The sequence below is a fragment of the Ovis aries genome, chromosome 7 (assembly GCF_016772045.2).
Source record: "Ovis aries strain OAR_USU_Benz2616 breed Rambouillet chromosome 7, ARS-UI_Ramb_v3.0, whole genome shotgun sequence".
NCBI classification, from domain to species: Eukaryota; Metazoa; Chordata; class Mammalia; order Artiodactyla; family Bovidae; genus Ovis; species Ovis aries.
This window is the reverse complement of record NC_056060.1, coordinates 20,188,040-20,207,096: the sequence shown is the minus strand read 5'-3', so window position 1 is coordinate 20,207,096 and position 19,057 is coordinate 20,188,040. Positions and strand designations below refer to the sequence as shown.

Here is a 19,057-nt window from a genome sequence, read left to right as displayed (position 1 = left end):
GGGGGGTGGATGCTTAGGAAATTCCAGGGGGAAAACCTGAGGTCTGATTAGCCTTGCCATCAGAGCTCTGCTGCATGACCTTGTCACGGGTGGAATTCCTCACGCTTGCTCCCGGCATATAGTGTGATAGCTCTTCTGTTTATTGTGTCTCCCTGCTCCCCCATGATGGTGTGTTAGTATGCTGTGGAGCTTGCTCCTTGGTGTGCTTGTTGCTGCTGCTGCTAAGTCGCTTCAGTCATGTCCGACTCTGCGACCCCATAGATGGCAGCCCACCAGGCTCCCCTGTCCCTGGGATTCTCCAGGCAAGAACACTGGAGTGGGTTGCCATTTCCTTCTCCAGTGCATGAAAGTGAAAAGTGAAAGTGAAGTCGCTCAGTCCTGTCCAACTCTTAGCGACCCCATGGACTGCAGCCTACCAGGCTCCTCCGTCCATGGGATTTTCCAGGCAAGAGTACTGGAGTGGGTTGCCATTGCCTTCTTTTAAGAGGTTCTTAATATTTACTGACTGCAGAAAGCTCTGAGGAAGAGTGACCAGGTTAAACATTAGGCCTGAGAGGTGACTGATTGACTGTTGGAGAAAATTGGCATGTTGAGAACTTGAGCCAGCCTGACTCATTCCCTTCTGTAGTGAGGAATTGTGCCTGGGAAAACAAAAAGACATTTCTTTAATAATATCCTATCTGGAAAACACCTCATACTGAGTGGTAATGACTAGGCTTTCATTTGTCAGGTTGTAGAGGTGGCTTGGGGCCTTGCTTGTTCTTTTCCTATCCAGGTGCCTCAGGAGGTGGTCTAGGAAGCACAGTCTGAGAGGAGCAGGACATTGGATTATTTTTAAGCCGAGAAAAACCAAGCCAGTCAGAAGGAAAACATGAGATTCAGCCCATGGTATAATTAGACAGGCTTTTACAGTCTCAAAATGACATCTATCTGTCTATGCAAGACACTGAATGTAGGCAGGGGCTAGAAATAACTCCATCTGATAATGGGTATAAAATTCAAGCATAGAAGAATTAAATAACTCGCAAAACTGGAATTTGGACCAGGCCTATTGATTCTCTTTTCCATTTTGGCCAACAAAGTGATGTCTGGCCTACTTTGAGTTTTATTGCTTTCAGATTAGTAGAACTGATGTGGTAAGGTGGGAATTTAGAGTTAAGGTCAAAGAAGGCCAAATGCAAAGAATTAGCTCTCATCTCAGGCTTCTTGGGTCCTTGAACTTTCTCTAATATTTAAACCACATATGCTGTTTATTTCTTCCTAAATGATCATGAAAAGCAGAGACCAACAGCTTCCAGCATGTCTTGAAATTTCCCCAAGATTTGGTTCATTGAGAGAATTGCAAATCAGGTGTATAAATCAGATTCTTAAGTCGTTAAAACAACCTTATGAGACACTGGTTGAATTTCCTGTTCATTTCTTTCTTCTCTTGTGAAGACTAGTTTGCTGGATTTCCTCTTTTCTGGGAGAGCCTTGGCTATTGATATTCTTGGGTAGCTTCTCTAAGCATTCATCATTTATTGTTTTTATATACCTTACAATAGGACTTGATTTTAGGTGTTTGATCTCAGGGCTCTCTGATTTCCTTAACATAATGTATAGCATTTGATATAATACATAATTACTGCTCATGCAGGTGTTGTGAGAAAAAACCATGATTGGTAGAGAAGATAATAACTTCTGTTTGCATTTCTTTAAAGGATGGCTTAATTTATGCAGTTGCACCTATATTGTCTTCCAGTAGGTTGTAGAACCACCCATATTATTAGTAGAGCTTCATATACAGTAATCCTGGTACCTGCTTTGGTGGGTGGGAGGTTAGGGCATGGGATTGGTTCCATTGCTCTGTTCTGACCTGAAATGCATGTTATCAAAGCTGAATATGAGGGTGGGTCTAAAGACTGACTAAGAAGCAGGGCTTTGAGCCAGTAGTTGGGGCTTTGTATCTTGTTCAGCATAGGCTCCCATGGTAACTGTATTCAACACTTTCTCACAGCTGCTCCTGACATCACTGGCCATAAACGGAGTGAGAACAAGAATGAAGGGCAAGATGCCATGATGTACTGCAAGTCAGTTGGCTACCCTCACCCAGAGTGGACATGGCACAAGAAGGAGAATGGTATGCTCGTGGTGAGTAGGAGGCAGCCCTGGTCCTCTATATGTGGGTGTCTGTGGTTGCTGGAGTTTCTCCTGGGGTGCTCCAGACATCTGGACAAGTCTCTGCAACCTGCCATACCAGCTGCCATGGCTTGGGTCACCCTTTGGGGTCATGGTTATATCACAAATTTGAAGGGCACTAATAGTCTCTGCTTAGCATGGAATCCCTTCCCTACCTATGAATTTATTAAAGGTTTCCGGTAAAAGGCTTGGCTCTTTTTCTTCAAGATAAGACACCAAGAAGAGCTAACCCCAGGCTTAAAATTTTACTATTATTCTAGTCCATTTATCCTAGATAAAATATTGTTCTTGAAGTGGTCTTAATGTATTTTTCTTGATTTTTGGGAAAGGCAAGGCAATAAGAGCAGTTAATAGTATTATACATTCCTGAAACATATTAAATTACTGATTAGGAATTGAGACAATCTAAGGAGGCCCACTGGCAGCCTTAGACATTGGAAATCTGACAGTATCTGCTCCAGAAAAGGTCAAAGGAAGCATCTTTTCCAATCTATGGGATGACTCCTGATGATATTGGGAGAGTTAAAACTTTAGACTTTTGATTAATGCTTGACCAGTCTCCTGTTCTCTCAGATGGGATGTCATACATTCTTCTCCAGGCTTTGTATGCCTAGACTCTACTTTTCAGGCATCCTCTTTGATTGTCAGTCTTCAGAATCAGAAGGGACTCTAGAGATCATGTAATCCAGGTTCTTCAGAAAGATTATAAATATTAACCAGGGTAAATTGGTGGCGGAGCCACAAAAGTTCCTTGCACATGATAGTACTTTAAAAATACCCTTTGAAACTATAAGCAAGGTGAAAAGACAGCTCTCAGAATGGGAGAAAATAGGAAATGAAACAACTAATAAAGATTAATAAATTAATCTCCAAAATATACATGGCAACTTACACAGCTCAGTATCAGAAAAACAACCCAATCAAAAAGTGGGCAGAATAATATAAACAGACATTTCTCCAAAGAAGACATAAAGATGGCCAAAGAACACATGAAAAGGTGCTCAACCTTGCTTATTACCAAAGAAATGCAAATCAAAACTACATTGAGGTATCATCTCACACTGGTCAGAAAGGCCATCATCAAAAAAGTCTACAAGCAGTAAATGCTGGGGAGGGTGTGGAGGAAAGAGAACCCTCTTGCACTGTTCTTGGGGATGGAAATTGATACAGGCCCAATGGAAAACAGTATGGAGATTGCTTAAAAAACTAGGAATAAAACTATCATATGACCCAGTAATCCCACTACTGGGCATGTACCCTCAGGAAACCATAATTGAAAAAGACACATGTACTCCAGTGTTCATTGCAGCACTATTTACAATAGCTAAGACACGGAAGCAGCCTAGATGTCCATCAACAGATGAATGGATAAAGAAATTGTGGTACATATACACAATGGAATATTACTCAGCTATAAAAAGAAACACATTTGAATCAGTTCTAATCAGGTGGATGAACCTAGAGCCTATTATACAGAGTGAAGTCAGTCAGAAAGAGAAAGACAAATGTCATATATTAACACATATATGGAATCTAGAAAGATGATACTGATGATCCTATCTGCAGGACAGCAGTGGAAACACAGACATAAAGAACAGACTTATGGTCACAGAGAGGGAGGGAAAGGGTGGGATGACTTGAGAGAGTAGTATTGAAATATATACATTATGTAAAATAGCCAGTGTGAATTTGCTGTATGATGCAGGAAATCCAAAGGCTGGTGCTCTGTGACAACCTAGAGGGGGTAGGATCCAGAGGGAGTTGGGAGGACGGTTTAAGAGGGAGGAAACGTGTTTACCAATGACTGATTCATGCTGATGTATGGCAGAAACCATCACACTATTGTAAAGTAACTATCCTCCAGTTGAAAAAAAAATTTAAAAACCCTTTGAAGGCTTGTGGACCAAAGATCGTAAGTGAGAAATGTGGAATTAGTGAAGGAGTAGAGCAGGAGTTAGAGGAGTTGGCAGCTTTTCAAATCCTAGGGTTGAAGTTTCACAGAATAACTCTTAATTTTGAAGGCTATGAATTTCTCATTTTAGCCAAACCCATACTTAAATGTAGACATGATTTATGCTATAGCTAGATATCATTCTGGGGATTATATTTACCTTTCTCCTCTACTGTTTCTGATTACCCTTTAGTTGCTGCATGTGAACTGACGCAAGAGTCAGATTTTTCCCCTGCTAGTATCCCATGAGATCAGAGCTGCAAACCTGTCCTAGCTCCACCCAAACCCCTGGTCATACTCTCACCTCTGCCTTCCCACACATGCCTAGAGCATTCCTGGCTTGCTTGGTCAGCTCTCCTCTCCCACTGTCTAGTTTAAATGTTAGCTCTTCTCCAACTTTCCTTGACTCTTTCCAGCAGTGTCCACTCACTCAGTGCAGTGTGGCTCTATACATACCCTCTGTTGGCGCTTCTTAGACGTTCCTGGAACCATCCCTTTGGAAGTCTGCTTCCCTCTGGAGGTCATTTTTATGTCATGCTTTCCCTTTCTCACCTTCCTCTTAGGTTGGATATAAAACACGTAGCATATATTAGTAAATAATCTCTTTCTTTTAACCTTGTAATTCTGAAAGGAAGTGGAAGTTATGAATTTCCTCCATTCTGACTGGTAGCAAGTTATTAGCATTGTTTCTAGAGGAAGTTTAGGGAAACTTTCCAGAATTCAGCAGGTGTGAAGTAGATGTGCTGAATCTGAAGTCATTAAATAGGCCTGATGTTACCAGATACATACCTGACCACGGAGCTCACACCCTTTCTCCATCCTCTTTCTGGTTATAGAGTTCTTATCTGGTTTTTGGAGCAACATCTAGATTAAGTTGCCTTTTCTGGGTCTGCAGGGAAGGATGTCCCTTCATTAAAATTGGCGAAGTCCTGATTCTGCTAGAAGCTTATTGATTGGTTGTTGTTGAGATTGAAGGGAAGTCAGTGATCAAGTATTCAAAGTTCCTTGGACAAAAATGACCCTAGACACTGCTCCCTGATCCCGTTCAGTGTTTTGCTAAGGATGGAAAATAGTCTCACCCTGTGTTGGGCACTAATTCACCTACTCTGATCTTTGTGTGTTCTCATTTTTTCTGCTCCTGAGTAGGATATTGTCAATACCTCTGGCCGCTTCATCATCATCAACAGGGAAAATTACACTGAGCTGAGCATCACTAACCTCCAGATCACAGAAGACCCTGGCGAGTATGAATGTAATGCTACCAACTCCATTGGCTCTGCCTCCGTTGTCACCATCCTCAGGGTACGGAGCCACCTGGCCCCACTCTGGCCTTTCTTGGGAATTCTGGCAGAAATCATCATCCTTGTGGTGATCATTGTTGTATATGAAAAGAGGAAGAGGCCAGATGAAGTTCCTGACGGTAAGAGCATCCCTACAAAATAGCTGTAATGCTGGGGCTGGTTCCTTGGGGGTGGTTTCCAAGCACCCAGAGAGGACTATAAGGATGTTGGGATTCAGTCCCAAAAGGAGAGAAGGAAAAATTCTTATACTGGTTCCTCATCCCCCTGCCCCTAAGATTAGCCACTTTGAACTATAATCATTAGCTCTGTCCTTCCATGTGGGTGTTCTCGAACCCCAGTCCCTTCTGCCCTTCAGGCCCCTTGTGGGGAATGGGCAGTTGTCAGTCTCTTTGTTCAGCTCTGTCCTCCTCCAATACAGATCATCAGGCAGATTGAGCTTGAGGAGAATCCAAGTCAAGCCTAGAAGCCACCCCAAGATCGCAGGCCACCTGGCCTTTTCAGGCAGATTTAAGGTATCTGATTGGTTGTCACATGGTTGCCTGGTATAGTCCCTATAGGTAACTGCACCAGTCCAGTCAAACTGTTCTTGGGAAAAGCCATGGGAACAGTTCACCCTTTGGTTCCCTTGGTTGGCCCCTTCAGAAGGTTTTCAAGGTTCCTGGTGAAGCAGGCTCCTGCCATTTGGCTTTTTTGTCTGTCTGACAAAGAATGGTGGAGAGCATCTGACGCATCACCACCCCCAGTTAGAACAAATAGGTAAGCAGTACCGCCTGGCATCCCTGCCCAAGGTGGCACTCTCAGGCTGGCCCAGGGTCAGAGAAGGGATTGAATAATAGCAGCAGAGCTACAGCTGATTGTTAGCCATTGGAAAGAGCAAGAATCTTACATTGATAGACATACTTAGAGTCAGAAAAGGTTCTGGAAGTTTTTATGTTTTTTGTTATGGATGTTTCATTTCTAACTCTGTGATTGTAATTGGCGGGGGAGACTACTGATTAAGACTTGCACCCATAGTACTTCAGATTCCTAACTAGCTCCGCAGCTCCATCCTCTAGCCCTATAACATCGTAAGCAAAAACAAATCATTGACCAGCCAACCATGATCACACTTGCCTGTCACTGATTGGACTGGAAGAGTGTGCCCCTAGGCTGAGTGGAGGCCAGCTTTGGGTGACGGGGAGGTTGTCAGCTCCAATCTGGCTGTTCTGGGCCCATGCTTGTGTACTGGAGTGCTGTGCCCTGCCCCAGAGAGTTGTCTGTGTTCTTGTGGCTGGCCAGCAGGATGCACTGCCTGCCACATGTGTCAATGGGGAATGCTAAGGGAGGTCTGGTGCTGCCTTAGAAAGAGTGCAGCCCTGAAGGCAGGACAGTGGCTTCAGGTTCTCTGGAAGGACATGTCTGAGTGCAGCAGCCACCTCCTCTTTGCTCAGCAGCTCCTCAGTCTCTTTGCTTGTACTCAGTAGAGGGAGGATTGTAGTGAGGTTGGTGACAAGATTTTTTATTGAAACTAACAGTGTATTTGGATTTCCATCCAAGTGTACATTTAGCAATGAACTAGATGGAGGAATGGGATGGACTCATCTGGAAGCAGACAGGTCTTTGTAAATTCCTGGGCTTGTTCTGTGCAACTAAGAGTTTCCTGGGATTTTTTACTTTCCTTCTCTTGGGTCCACAGAACTGCTATTCTATGAAGTAAAACTGCTTTCTTAGGCTTATTGTGTATGAGTAATGCTTGTTTCTCAAAATTTCTCTTTATTACAAAGTAGGACTTCCAAAGCAGATATATGTTTAGATCTGAGAGTAAAGGGGAAGAGTTGCCTGTCAGTGTGTTTTCAGTGTTGGCTTACTAGGAGTGGTTTTGTCTCACTCCTGAAAAGAGGTTTTTCATTCCCTCTGAATGGTTTTGCTTTGTTAAATACTACCTTTCTTGGCTTCTGTTTTGGAAAGGTTGAGCTGCAAAAAGTCAGTAGAATAAGGTAAAAATGAGCTTCAAAACTTGATTTTTTAACTTTTAAGACAAGGCTGGCTGCCCCTCTGTTGGCAGAGTGACACATTGGCTTAGCCTGTCCCTGTCAGAGATTCTAGTCGTTTTTGCAGGAAGCCATTTCATTTACCAGGTTGCTGTCCCAGCATGTATGGAAGACCTCAGTGCTAACCTGAGGAATGGTTAGCATTGATTCTGACAACTGCAAGCACCTGCCCAAGGTAGCAGCTATCTTTTTTTTAAGAGCTCTGTGGCTGTTGAACACAAATGGGGATCCGTTTCTAATAAGAGACATCTGTGGCCAGCAAAACTCATGAACAGCTTCCTAAGGGGAAAATACTTCTTTTAAGATAAATTATTATGGAGAATGAATGAATCCTAGTAAAAGAGATGACTGCAGGGTAAGTGCAAAGTAAAACCTTCTTGCTCTAGTGTCTTAGAAAAATGCCGTAACGCAAGCAGCTTTTACTTTGTTGTTGTTGAATTGGGGTGAAAAATCTGGGATACTGGGATTATTGCGATGTTTGCCTTCTTTCCATCCCCCCCCCCCCCCCCCCCCCCATAGCCAGCACGGTCCAGGCTCCATTCTCTGTCATGTCCCTTGCCCTTGCTTGAGCATTTCCATCCCATAGTTTTCTCCTTTGTCTTTCTCCCTCTTTTTCTCAGACTCCTCCCTATTCCTGCCCTCCCCTTTTTTCTTTTCTTCTGGAAGTAATTTTTTAAAAAAAAGTTCCTCCATGACTTTTCCTTATGCTGTGTCTTTTTCTTCTTTAGCCAGTTTCCCCTCAACTCCTGTGCAATTCACAAGAGCAAACTCACCTCATGTGCTTTCCTCCCATCTGCCCTGCCTCAGATTTACATACAGATATATGCATACACTCCTTTTGGGAATGAATGAAGAGGTACATTATACCTGATACAGATTTGGAATTTTAGAGGTGATAAATTTTTTACCTATCAAATGACCGTTCATAGCTCTGTGTTGACTTATTTATACCATTGTGAAAATTGTTTTTTTTTTTTTTTAAAGAGGCCTGACATGCTTTTTCTTTGCCAATGGGTATACTATTCTCAAGATACAGCAATAATGTATTTCTAACTCAACCTTTTTTATATGAAAAAAGTTTATATAAAAGTCATAGTATTTATATTTGGGCAGTTTATGAGTTTTTTATAACTTAGCACTATATTAGAAAAGCACTAAGGGAATAATACAAAAGTATAGAAACACAAATTTCAACTTACATAGTTCAGCCTAAGTTTCACTAGAAAAGCAAATACTGCTTTAAATTTCTTACATAGAAAATACTTAGGGTTAATGTTTAGCAGCTTAAAAGGCCCATAACTTTTTGTCTACTAGAAAAAGTAGAGTGTTTTTAGGACATTTTGTAGTGAAACTTATATCTAAATCCCTTAGGTCCCTATTATGGTGTCTTTGAGGATTAGTGCCCCAATAGGTTGTCTTGTACGTAGATTATCTGCTTGTCACCTTTTACTGTCAATATTTTTAATAACAGATGAATCATGGAGCCAAGTGAGGGCTTTGTTTTTTGTTTACTCACCTCCTGACTACATTCTTTGAAAGTGTTAAATGATATTTCTCTAAAAAGACTAAATACAGCTAGCATCCCTCTAGTCTTCTATCCATCTTACTGCTGGACACATGTTTGGAGCACACCGTCTGTGTTGATTCCCTGCTGACTGAACCCAGAGGGTGAATAGAGTATGCTTTCAGCTCTCTCCCCAGTACCCTGAGGAGATGGGGAGTGAGCCTGCTCAGCTGTTGGGGCCTTCAGTTCTACTGCACATTTTACTGACCTTGAATGAAAACAGAAGCTGATTTAATAAAAGTGTTGGCATCAAAAAGAGTCTTCTACATTCACCATTAGGGAGATAACCTTTATAAGCAAGTATAGGCACTTTTCCTTTAAGTTACTGGTACGAAAGATACTTGCAGTTTTGTGGGAACCATTTTTAGTGGCTGTGATGTATCCAAACTCTCTTTGACACTTCAGAATTAAGAGCTAGTCTAATGTGCCAAAATCAATTAGATGGTCAAAACATTGGTAGCATATGAAGCTTTACAAAGGCCAGGAATGTTGGGAAAGAAATAGGAATTGTAAAAATGATGCATGAAACACGTGTTGTCTCTTAAGCAGGGGTCATCTGAGCCAGTAACAAGTTACCTTATGAAGAAAATATAATAGGACTGAACAAGGAAGCAAATTGGAAGTAATTGTTAATCTTTCTTGGGTTTTGTGCTACTCTTCTGAGATCTTGCAAAATTTAAGTGGTTTTAGAAACCATAAAAACCTCATCCTCAGTGAGATGAGGCAGTGAAAAAGGAGCTTTGACCAATCAACTCATTTTGACATTAAAGCCATCTTTTTTGAGATGGTGGTATATCAAGTAAGCTGCTATTTACTAGGCATCGCAGAGCACCCTTCCAGATTCTGGGGCAATGTAGGCGAAGGGGAGTGAGGGTTCTAGTGCATTCGATCGGGTAGACAACATTTAGCTGAATCAGTGCGTGAAACAGCCCCACCAGGAACTTCACTCATAAGATGGATTCCAGAAGCATCTTGTTTCCATTATCCCCCAGCCCTCTTCCTCATTTAGTCAGTGGCTGTGAGTAATACCCAGCTGGAGAGAGTAGTCATTGTTTAAGTGGCTGTCTTTTGGCCTGAGGGTTTGGGGGTATGTTGATACTTGTCGGTTACTATGACTTCTTTTTTTTCCCCCCTCAATTGCATCAAACCCTTAAAACATGGTGGTAAGTGAGTGATATGCATGCTTTTGGAGTTTGTTTAATCTCCGCTTCAGTCTATACGATGCACAGTTCATAATGTTAACACTTTTCTTCAAGTTTACTTCATTCACTTTCACAACTAATTTGGATTTCAGTTTGCTGTTTAATCCTCATTTACTTTAATTTTCGTACCTTTTTTCTGTAGTTCTGTTCTTTCCCTCTCTGCCGATTTCCCTGTTAGAGGTCAACTTGTTATTTTGTTTGACCTGTAAAGAGAGAGTGGTACTGCAGATAGTGGTTCAGTTTAGGGAAATGGGAGACTTGAGGCTCTTCGTTCCTTGTAAATGTGAAAGTGAGTTTGGGGAGAGAGACGAAGGGGCTGTGAGATGTAGACACTGTTGGGAACAGCAGCTGCTCCCATTTGCAGGCATGGTGGCAGCTACACCAGAGCCACTCTTGGTAAAACCCTTTCATGCAGCCCTTTTGCACATTAATCGGCTTGTTGGGCTGGGAAATGACGTTATTAGTCAGGCACAAGGGTGTACATACATCCACATTACTGAAGAAAGAAAAGCTCATGGTGTGAAGTGCTTGGGTTGGTGCTGACATTGTCACGCTTTGAAAAGATGAGCTTGGCGGGATCGCGATTCCCTCTCCCCTGCTTTTTTTTTCTCTTAAAATTGGGAGTAGATTGGTGATATTCTTGAATCAGCTATCTTGCTTTAGAATTTTGTGTTTTCGGGTACACAGCCAGAGCACTGAAAATACTCTACGTCTGCTCCCGTCAGTCCTGCAGTGCTTAGTTCCTAGCATGTAGCTGAGCTGGTGTGGCCGGGGCGCTGAGAGCGTTGGTTGATTGTGCTGAGGGAGGATCCAGGCCAGGCTCGTGTGTCTCAGTGCCCGATGCATCTCTGTACAATTCCACCGTATAACAGCGCACAGCTGTCTTGGGTGTCTAAGTCTTAGTGCGTTCTCTGTACTGTTCAATAGTGTGCTGTTTTAGTAGTAGAATCCTGTGGACACTGGTGTGTCACTAGCCTATTGTTTTGGCTGATAAGTCATTGGTTTGTGGTTAGTTTTGTTTCTGTTTTTGTTATTTTTTGTTTGTTTTTTTTTTTTTTTTTGAAATCTTTTTTGCTCCAGTCACTGTGTGTGCTGGCGGTGGCTTTGCCTCTCCGTTGCCTCGAAGGAACAGGTGGAGCAATGTCTCCCTCTGACAGACATTACTCCTGACGTGTGCTCCTGCAGATGCCTACACTGAGACTGTAATCTCCATAACTGCTTCATGTGCACCAAGCCCCCTTGTGGAATCCTGCTGAGAGTTTTTCTAGAAGCCTTCAGTTCTGAATCATTTAGTCTACCTGACTTTTGTAAAATAAAAAGAAACTAAGAGCACTTAACTTGTTCCCCCACCTTTATGGGCCTTTAAAAAAATCTTGTGTGTCTGTGTACATACACACACACACACACACACACACACACACACACATATACACACACACATATAACCCTGATTAAAGGGAACCAAGTTGCCCTTAGTTGAAACAGGGAAGAAAAACTTGGTAAATCAGAATCAGAAAATACCAATTTAAGAAGGCACCTAAACTCCAGATAATATAAGTGTTTTGATTAAAAAAAAAAAAAAAAGATAACTCATGGCTCATCTGGGTTCAGGTTCTGGTTTTGGCCAGGGCGCAAGAATGAGCCTGTTTTTCTGTCTGAAGTCTTCTCTAGAGGGATGTCAGCACTACTCAGCTTTCTCTGGTTGGTTACAGAGCATCTTCTGGTCTGCATATGCTTGCTGCTGGCACAGCCCAGCCTGACTGACCCACTATTAGATTGAACTGTTGTGGCTTCCTCTATCTTATTCTCCAGACTCCAGACACTCGTAAAGATTACAGAACAGCAAGAACAGTGTCCTGTGGGGAAGAGAGGATGTGTGGCTAAACGTATGGCACATACACATCCATATCCATCTTACTTTGCAGGATTGAGTCAAAACTATGCATGCATTCACCACAAGAAAACAAACAGCAGGATTTTACAACTGAAATGTTGGTTTGTCTTCTCATCTATATAAGAGTGAACCACTGGAACTTGGGGACAAGATGAGTATAATAATATTGCAGCCTATCTGTCCGCTACAGTTGCAGTTTTTCATGACAAGCATTCAAAGTGTTAACTAAAACCATTGAAACAACATACCTGCCATTAAAAACCTGAATCTAGAAATAATAACTCCATGAGTGTTTTGCACCTCCAGATGGAATGGCCTTGAATAAATGCTATGAATAGCCATGTTTGCCACTTGCCGTTTGCTGTTCTATTAACCCTGATGTAGAGTCTCACAGTTTTCTCCCTTCTTCTCCTCTCTCTCAATGGATTATTAAAACCTGGATACCTGTGTAGATGATGAACCAGCTGGGCCAATGTAAGTACTTTATTGGACTTTGGTTCAGTAGTTACTGGTTGGGTTATTTTATATTTACAGTTTAATTAAAGGGCATAGCTAAGATTGTAGGGGAAGACAGTGAATGGAAAGCAGTGTTGCCGTGTAGACTTCTTAGCTGGACATGGAGCTGACTGATAGCCCTTTGACTCCCAGGACAGGCTGTACAGTTTTGTTCTTAGTAGCAATCTAAAGTGGAATACCATGCAAAAAAAATGTTTAAAATTTTGCACACCCCATATGTTTAAATTGATACTGTGGGGGAAATGACGATTATATATGAGGCTTTAGGTTTTGTTCAAGCTAGACTATAGCATGGATAAACTGCCTGGCTCCATTAAATTGTGGGTATTCAAGAGAGACAGAACTACAAATTTTGAATCAGTCCAAGATTTGCAGTCTTTCTTAGAGCTGGGGACTAAGAAGTCAGAGGCAGAAGTGTGCCCAAATTAGTTAAGTGCCAGAGAGCACAGCGCTGCCTGTATATAATTAAGAAGAGACGAGACAGTGGTGGTAAGTAGAGAAAAAACTAATCACTCACTTTTGTCGTAATTATAGTTTATAAATCAAAGCCCACGTTACCTGGGTATTATCTGCCTTGGGAGTCAAAAGGATTGATTAAGGTTGTAGGTACTTTACACAGGGTGTATTAATTGTGTATTAATATCGTGCAGTAAAATTTCTTACTATACCAGGGATGGCAGTAAGTGAAAGAGTCCCTGTATTTCCATGTGTTATACTTTGAAAAGTTGCTACTGACCTTGAGTTTAACTCTTGTAATGCAATTTTTCCTCCAAAGGAAAACCAACTCTACCAACAATCACAAAGATAAAAACTTGCGCCAGAGAAACACAAATTAAATACTACTTATAATGTAAGTATGGACTTCTAACTTTAGAAGTTTTAAGTTATATTCAAATGAATGTGCCTCTTTTGACTTTACCACAAAGTCTTCAATAGCTGATGTTATGTTGCAAGATCTTTCAGTTGATTTCAGAGCTTCCAATACTGATGGAACAAGTTGTCTGTCCAGTGAAACAACTGGAAAGGAACATTTTCAGCTGAGTTGTAAAAAACATAGATGCTTTTCAGAGTGTGTATGATTTTTCAAAGCATCACCTTACCACTTTACTTCTTTAAAAAGAGGTAAAAGTTAAATTGTCACCTTCTTAGGTGGATTATTCCTGAGGCCAGTTGGTCCCACTTTGCTTCTGGGGGCAAGGCAGAAATGGTGGCCAGGCACAGCTGGGCCGAGTGCCTACTGCTTAGGCACATGGAGATCAGAATTTCACACCACATCCCTGAGCATGCTGTTTGAACCAAAGCTTTATGTGGTGCTTGGTGTACTATTAAGTAATAGTGCATGTTCCCTTCTAATTTCTACTTTCTTCACAGATCTTTAGGTTCCTGAAACTGGTGGCAACATGACCTGCTAAATTTTCTGCTTGGACCTCTTCGGTTCTTTCCCCTTTCAAGTGAGCAGCACCACGATGACTGTCTAAAGCATGCCTTATTTAGCCTCTCCTGTAAGGGTGATCTAGCCAGGTACATTTTAAACAATGCTTCAGTGTAGAAGGTGTAAACTATTTTGGGCTTGATGTGCTGTGAATGTTGCTTTTATTTTATTTTTTTTGTTAAAATATTTAAATAGAAGTGAAAAGGTGACCGCTGAGGGTCAGATCATGCATGCGCCATTTTTTACTTAATGCAGCTGTTAAATTGGCAAAGCTCTAAAATGCACTGCTGCCATCTAGTGATACATTTTTGTAAAGTACCGCAAAACATACAGATATATACAGTATATAAATATATATATATATATTTATATTTTTTGGGGTGGGAGAAATCCAAAATAAATGCTTGTTTCATTTTTAAGCTGCTGATACTCATTCCTTATTGTATGTTGTCAGATGAGGAAACTGTTCAGTTCTGGTACATAAAGATGAGTAATATAAACTGAAATCTATAATTTTAAGGGCTTAACATGACTGATAAGAAGCTGGAACAGTTCACTGAATGGATATAATGAATTACAGTATATATGTATGATTGCTTTTAAAGTGATTCTTTTCTCTTTTGTTAAATCATGTAAATTCCTAAATCCTTTTGCACTGATGTGTTAAAACCTAATTGTACATTCAATTAAGGCAAACTTTTATAATTTACCTTTTGTTTTCAATGATCTTGAAATGTTAAAGCATGGTATTCTATGCAACTAGTTATTCTTTGAGGTTGACACTGTATTTTTTCATTGACTGAGTGTAGATTTTCACGCCCAGCAGGGTTCTCACGAGGTGCATAATTGGTAGATGCATGTACTTGTGTTTTGTGTAATTGCTGAAGTGCAATGATGTAAAAAAAAAAAAAAGTGGATTCACCTGTTTTTAAAAATAAAACTGATAAAAGGTGTTGGAATAATACTCTTTATTCTCTATAATCTTAGGAGGAAGCCTTTTTTCCCATTGCTCCCAATTTCTGTATGTACACAAGACTGTTAACCACTCAGCCCTGTCAGCTTTTTTAGTTCTTTTTCCACTTCTTCCACAAATGCCGGGAAATTCTGATCCATGAGGCACAAGCGTAGAAAGGGGCCTAACCCTTCCGCATTCCATGCAGATTGTTCATAGACAAGTGGCAGCTCCTCTGATGCCATGAGAGACTGTGGGGATTCCAAAAGAGTAGTTTATTAGAGATTACAGGGGAAAGCAACAGCCTGAATACTAGAACACAGAAAAACTGCCTTAAGGTAAGATTTGGGAAGTATGACACCAAAAATTAGTGTTAATTAGCTTTGCAAGTTCCAAGTTCCTTTATATAATGTTTCTAAATATACATACAAAGTGAGATAAACTTGTATCCTTAAGTATTTCAAGTATACTAATAAAGTGATTTGCAAAGATACTGACCGCTTTAATGAAGAGTACAGTGCTGATTAAGTTTGTAGATTGAGAAGTCTATCAATGAATGAACTCCACTTAGTTCATCCTTCCCACCTAATAGGTGGAAGAATGGGTGTGAGCTGTTCATCATATGGAAATTGGATTCTGAATGTAATAAAGGTTACAAACTGACTATCCCAAGGACACAGCTCGCTGTCTTTCTCTGGTTCTGTCCATAAGGCTTGACAAGTAGAGGCCTGTGTCTGTCGCTACAATCAAGGCAGACCATTTCCATCACCCCCGGAAATTCCCTCGTTGCTGTCCACCCTTACTGTCAAACCCTCAACTCTTAGCAACCATGATCTGTCCTCCACACTGTATATAGTTTTGCCTTTTCCGGATGCCATATAAATGATGTTATGTAATACTGCACGCTTTTCACATGCTTATTTGTCATCTCTCTGTCTTCTTTGGTAACCTGTAGTATTTTAAAGTCAGTTGACTAAGCTGCCAATATTTAAACATTAGGAGAGTTCAAAGAAAAGTCTGACTGTGCTTGGCAATTTGGAAGATTAGGCAAAAGATGCACTGATTCAGGCAACGAAGACGGCTTCAGCTCCATGTGTGGTCCACCTACTTCTGAGCCTTGACTTAGCCGCCTTATTCACTCCTCATGTTAATTCTACTAGGTAGGTAGGTTTTCTACCCTTTCCATGGATTGCATGGTTTGATGTATATGTATACAGTTGACATTTCTCAAGGAACTATCTATAATAGAAACTGACTTTTCTAAATTCAAACCAGCTTTTCAGACTATCTAAAGGTAGAAAGAAGAAAATGAAAGTCAAATGAAGCCTGTTCTCCAGCGAGAGCCACTATTAACATGGTAGTGTATCTCCTTCCAAACTTATTTTGTGTGCATGTCTTTACTACAAAAGTCAAATCATGTGTGCTGTTTTGTAGCCTTTAAAAAACAATGTACTATGAATATCTTCCACTGTCAACAGATTCAGACAGACATCACTTTTTATTGACTATATTTTATCCCACTTATGGTTATGGCCCTTTTTAACCACTCAGTATCCCATTAGTGGATAACTGTTTCCTATTTTGTTACTATTAAAATTACTGACAAACATCTTTGTATGTATATTTGTGTAGATGAAATGGTATTATAGGTAATAAAATACTAAATTTTATCTACATTGCTAAATTGCTTTCAAAGAATTTTACCAATTTATATTCAAAGAATGACTTGTTTAGAAGGTTATAGCAAACAAGTAACATATCTGAGCTTCTAGCCTGAGGCTTTTTCTTTATACATGATTCTTCTATATAATGTAAATAAACTGGGCCAAGGTTCATCTTTTGTAACAACTGATACTGCCTGAGTAAGGATATCACACCCTGCTCTGCTCAGGCTTTTCTGTGGCTTCGTCACTCTGATTCAGTTAACCTATAACCCTGGTGGAGAAACAAGGTTACAAACTGGGAACTACGGAGTCTGCCCTGCTTCTGGACAACGAGGTTTGTAAATTTTTCCTGTCATAGTTGCTGACTTACTAAAAGAAATAGACATGAATTCTTAATTTAGTCTTAATTTTCAAGTTTTAAAATCTGACTACCCATTTATTTTGCCTGAGTGGTGTGCCAGGTGGAGAAAACAACCCATTATCTTCTTTCTTACACCACTGTTAGCACAGTGTAATAGATAAAGTAGAAAGGAGATTTATGGAAATTGGATATTGATGAATTCCATGCAGAATTTTACAGAAAGCATAAACTGTTGGCTGAGAACCTGCTGTCACACACAGCAGGGAATGCAGTGAGGAGACCAGCCTCAGGAACCCTGAGCCTAAATGAATAGTTCTGCAAGAGTGTTTGGTAACAGCAAAATTCAAGTGGAGAGGCCATGTCCAAAAGCAGTTCTTTGGTAACAGAGTGGAGTCTTCCTGGGGCTCCATACATCCTTAACCTGAGATCCTCACACTGAAGATCTGCCCCCATAGAAACCATGGTTGATCCGACTTAAAATTCATATTGCTAGTTGTCTTAGAAGAGTTTCCAAATTTCATTTCCAAAGTTAAACTGAAATTCTTAGCTTTATTCCTCTTTTAGGAAGGTGGTGAATAAATTTTTTATCTCATGTGTTTAAAATCTAACATTACAGACTACTTTTCTGTCTTTTATTTCCTCAGGAAGATAGTTCTTCAGTATGTGCCATCATGTCTAATCTCACAACAAGTATAGGTGGAAATGGCCTGTCTCTGTCTTTATCATCTACTATAGTAACATTTTAAGTTACTGTTCTAGAACAGTGGATTGAACAGAGGGATACAAAATTCTTCAGGATCACTGTTTTTCCTGACATGAAAACTGAATATGGAAATAGGCCCTACCTGAGCTAACCAGGCCACTGAGGTCCTTCGTCCCGGACTGCTTGTGCCAGCTGGTACCCACTGCTGCTGATCTGAGTTCTGCAGTGAAACAACGTGCAGTTAGGAGACTGGCTGAACATAATCATAAATACCACAGGCCACTGAAGAAGTGGAACGCATGCATTAATGTTAAAAGAAAATCAGTAAAGGTTCTAAAGTCATTGTTGGTGTAGTCTGTCCTGGTTTAAGCTTGGCTGTTATCTGATTTACCACAGCAGAGATACAGAGATAAAATTTGAGGCCCCTGCCCTGTGCCTGGCGTTCCTTTTGTCTCACAGGTTGGTAACGCCTTTTCCTGCCTGACACCGTGGTATACTTCTGTCTTAAGAGGCCCAGCCCAGGACCATGTGCTGGTACTGGAGGGCAGTGGATATTGCCCAGCTTCTGATAATCAAGATTTGTCACCTTCTATAAATTATTACTCGGGTAATATACATGTTCCTTGTAGAAAAGCAAAATGGGGGCAGGGGAAACACTATAGTTGCAAGATAACCATATCTTGTAACTTAAAAAAAAATCTCATTTTAGACATTCTGAGGTTATGAATAAGTTCTTCTGTTAGTAAAATTCCTAGATATATTCATTCAACAATGTTTGTGTCTACTGCGTTGACATTGGGATGAAAAAAGGAAGGGAGCCACAGAAAACAAGGTAGAGGTCTGGCCCGCAAGAACCCACAACCCAGTAAGAATCTAACAAGTAAAACAACTTGCATGCTGGCATGGAGGGGAGAATAAGACTTCAGGCTTGCAGTGGAGGGCAGTACAGGAAGGGTGTGTGTGCTAACAAGCATGAGGGGTAGGAATGCTCCAGAGCCCGAGCTACTTCTTATGGGAGGGGCTGTTCTTGAGTGGAACTCAGGATGTTTTCTAGGAAAACAGAATGAACAAGGTGTAGGAGAAAGCCTGGAAGCATAAGAGGCTGCTTCTACCTTAAAAAAGCTTCTCCAAGAGCCCCACCACCCTTCCTTCATAGCCACGTGTCTGCAGGCTTAGTTGTGTTCTGGATAGCAGTGGCACTTAAAGTACTAATCTGCAGACAGTTGTGAGCTGGTGGTATCACACAGGGAGAATCCAAGACCCTCCCTGGAAGATGTGTATCAGCAGTATGTTCTGACTGCCAAAGTAA

The 19,057-nt window shown here is 41.0% G+C and overlaps 2 protein-coding genes across 6 annotated transcripts in view; one reads left to right on the top strand and one right to left on the bottom strand.

Annotated features, from left to right (window-relative positions):
- Nucleotides 1–15,021, top strand: part of NPTN (neuroplastin) — a 66,223-nt gene extending 51,202 nt beyond the window's left edge. Inside the window, exons 4-8 of one of the 3 annotated variants that reach the window (XM_042252141.2) lie at nucleotides 1,997–2,130; nucleotides 5,276–5,549; nucleotides 12,573–12,594; nucleotides 13,412–13,486; nucleotides 14,008–15,021. In XM_042252141.2, coding sequence (XP_042108075.1) covers nucleotides 1,997–2,130; nucleotides 5,276–5,549; nucleotides 12,573–12,594; nucleotides 13,412–13,472 — 491 coding nt within the window. In that variant the 3' untranslated portion in view covers nucleotides 13,473–13,486; nucleotides 14,008–15,021. The other 2 variants (XR_009601345.1, XM_060418551.1) reach the window with 2 other exon arrangements.
- Nucleotides 15,022–19,057, bottom strand: part of REC114 (REC114 meiotic recombination protein) — a 183,228-nt gene continuing 179,192 nt past the window's right edge. For 2 of the 3 annotated variants that reach the window (XM_042252143.2, XM_015096854.4), the window contains exons 5-6: nucleotides 17,891–17,968; nucleotides 15,022–15,271 (exon numbers count right to left, since the gene is read on the bottom strand). In XM_042252143.2, coding sequence (XP_042108077.1) covers nucleotides 15,107–15,271; nucleotides 17,891–17,968 — 243 coding nt within the window. In that variant the 3' untranslated portion in view covers nucleotides 15,022–15,106. The remainder of the gene's footprint in view (nucleotides 15,272–17,890; nucleotides 17,969–19,057) is intronic. The other variant, XM_042252146.2, reaches the window with a different exon arrangement.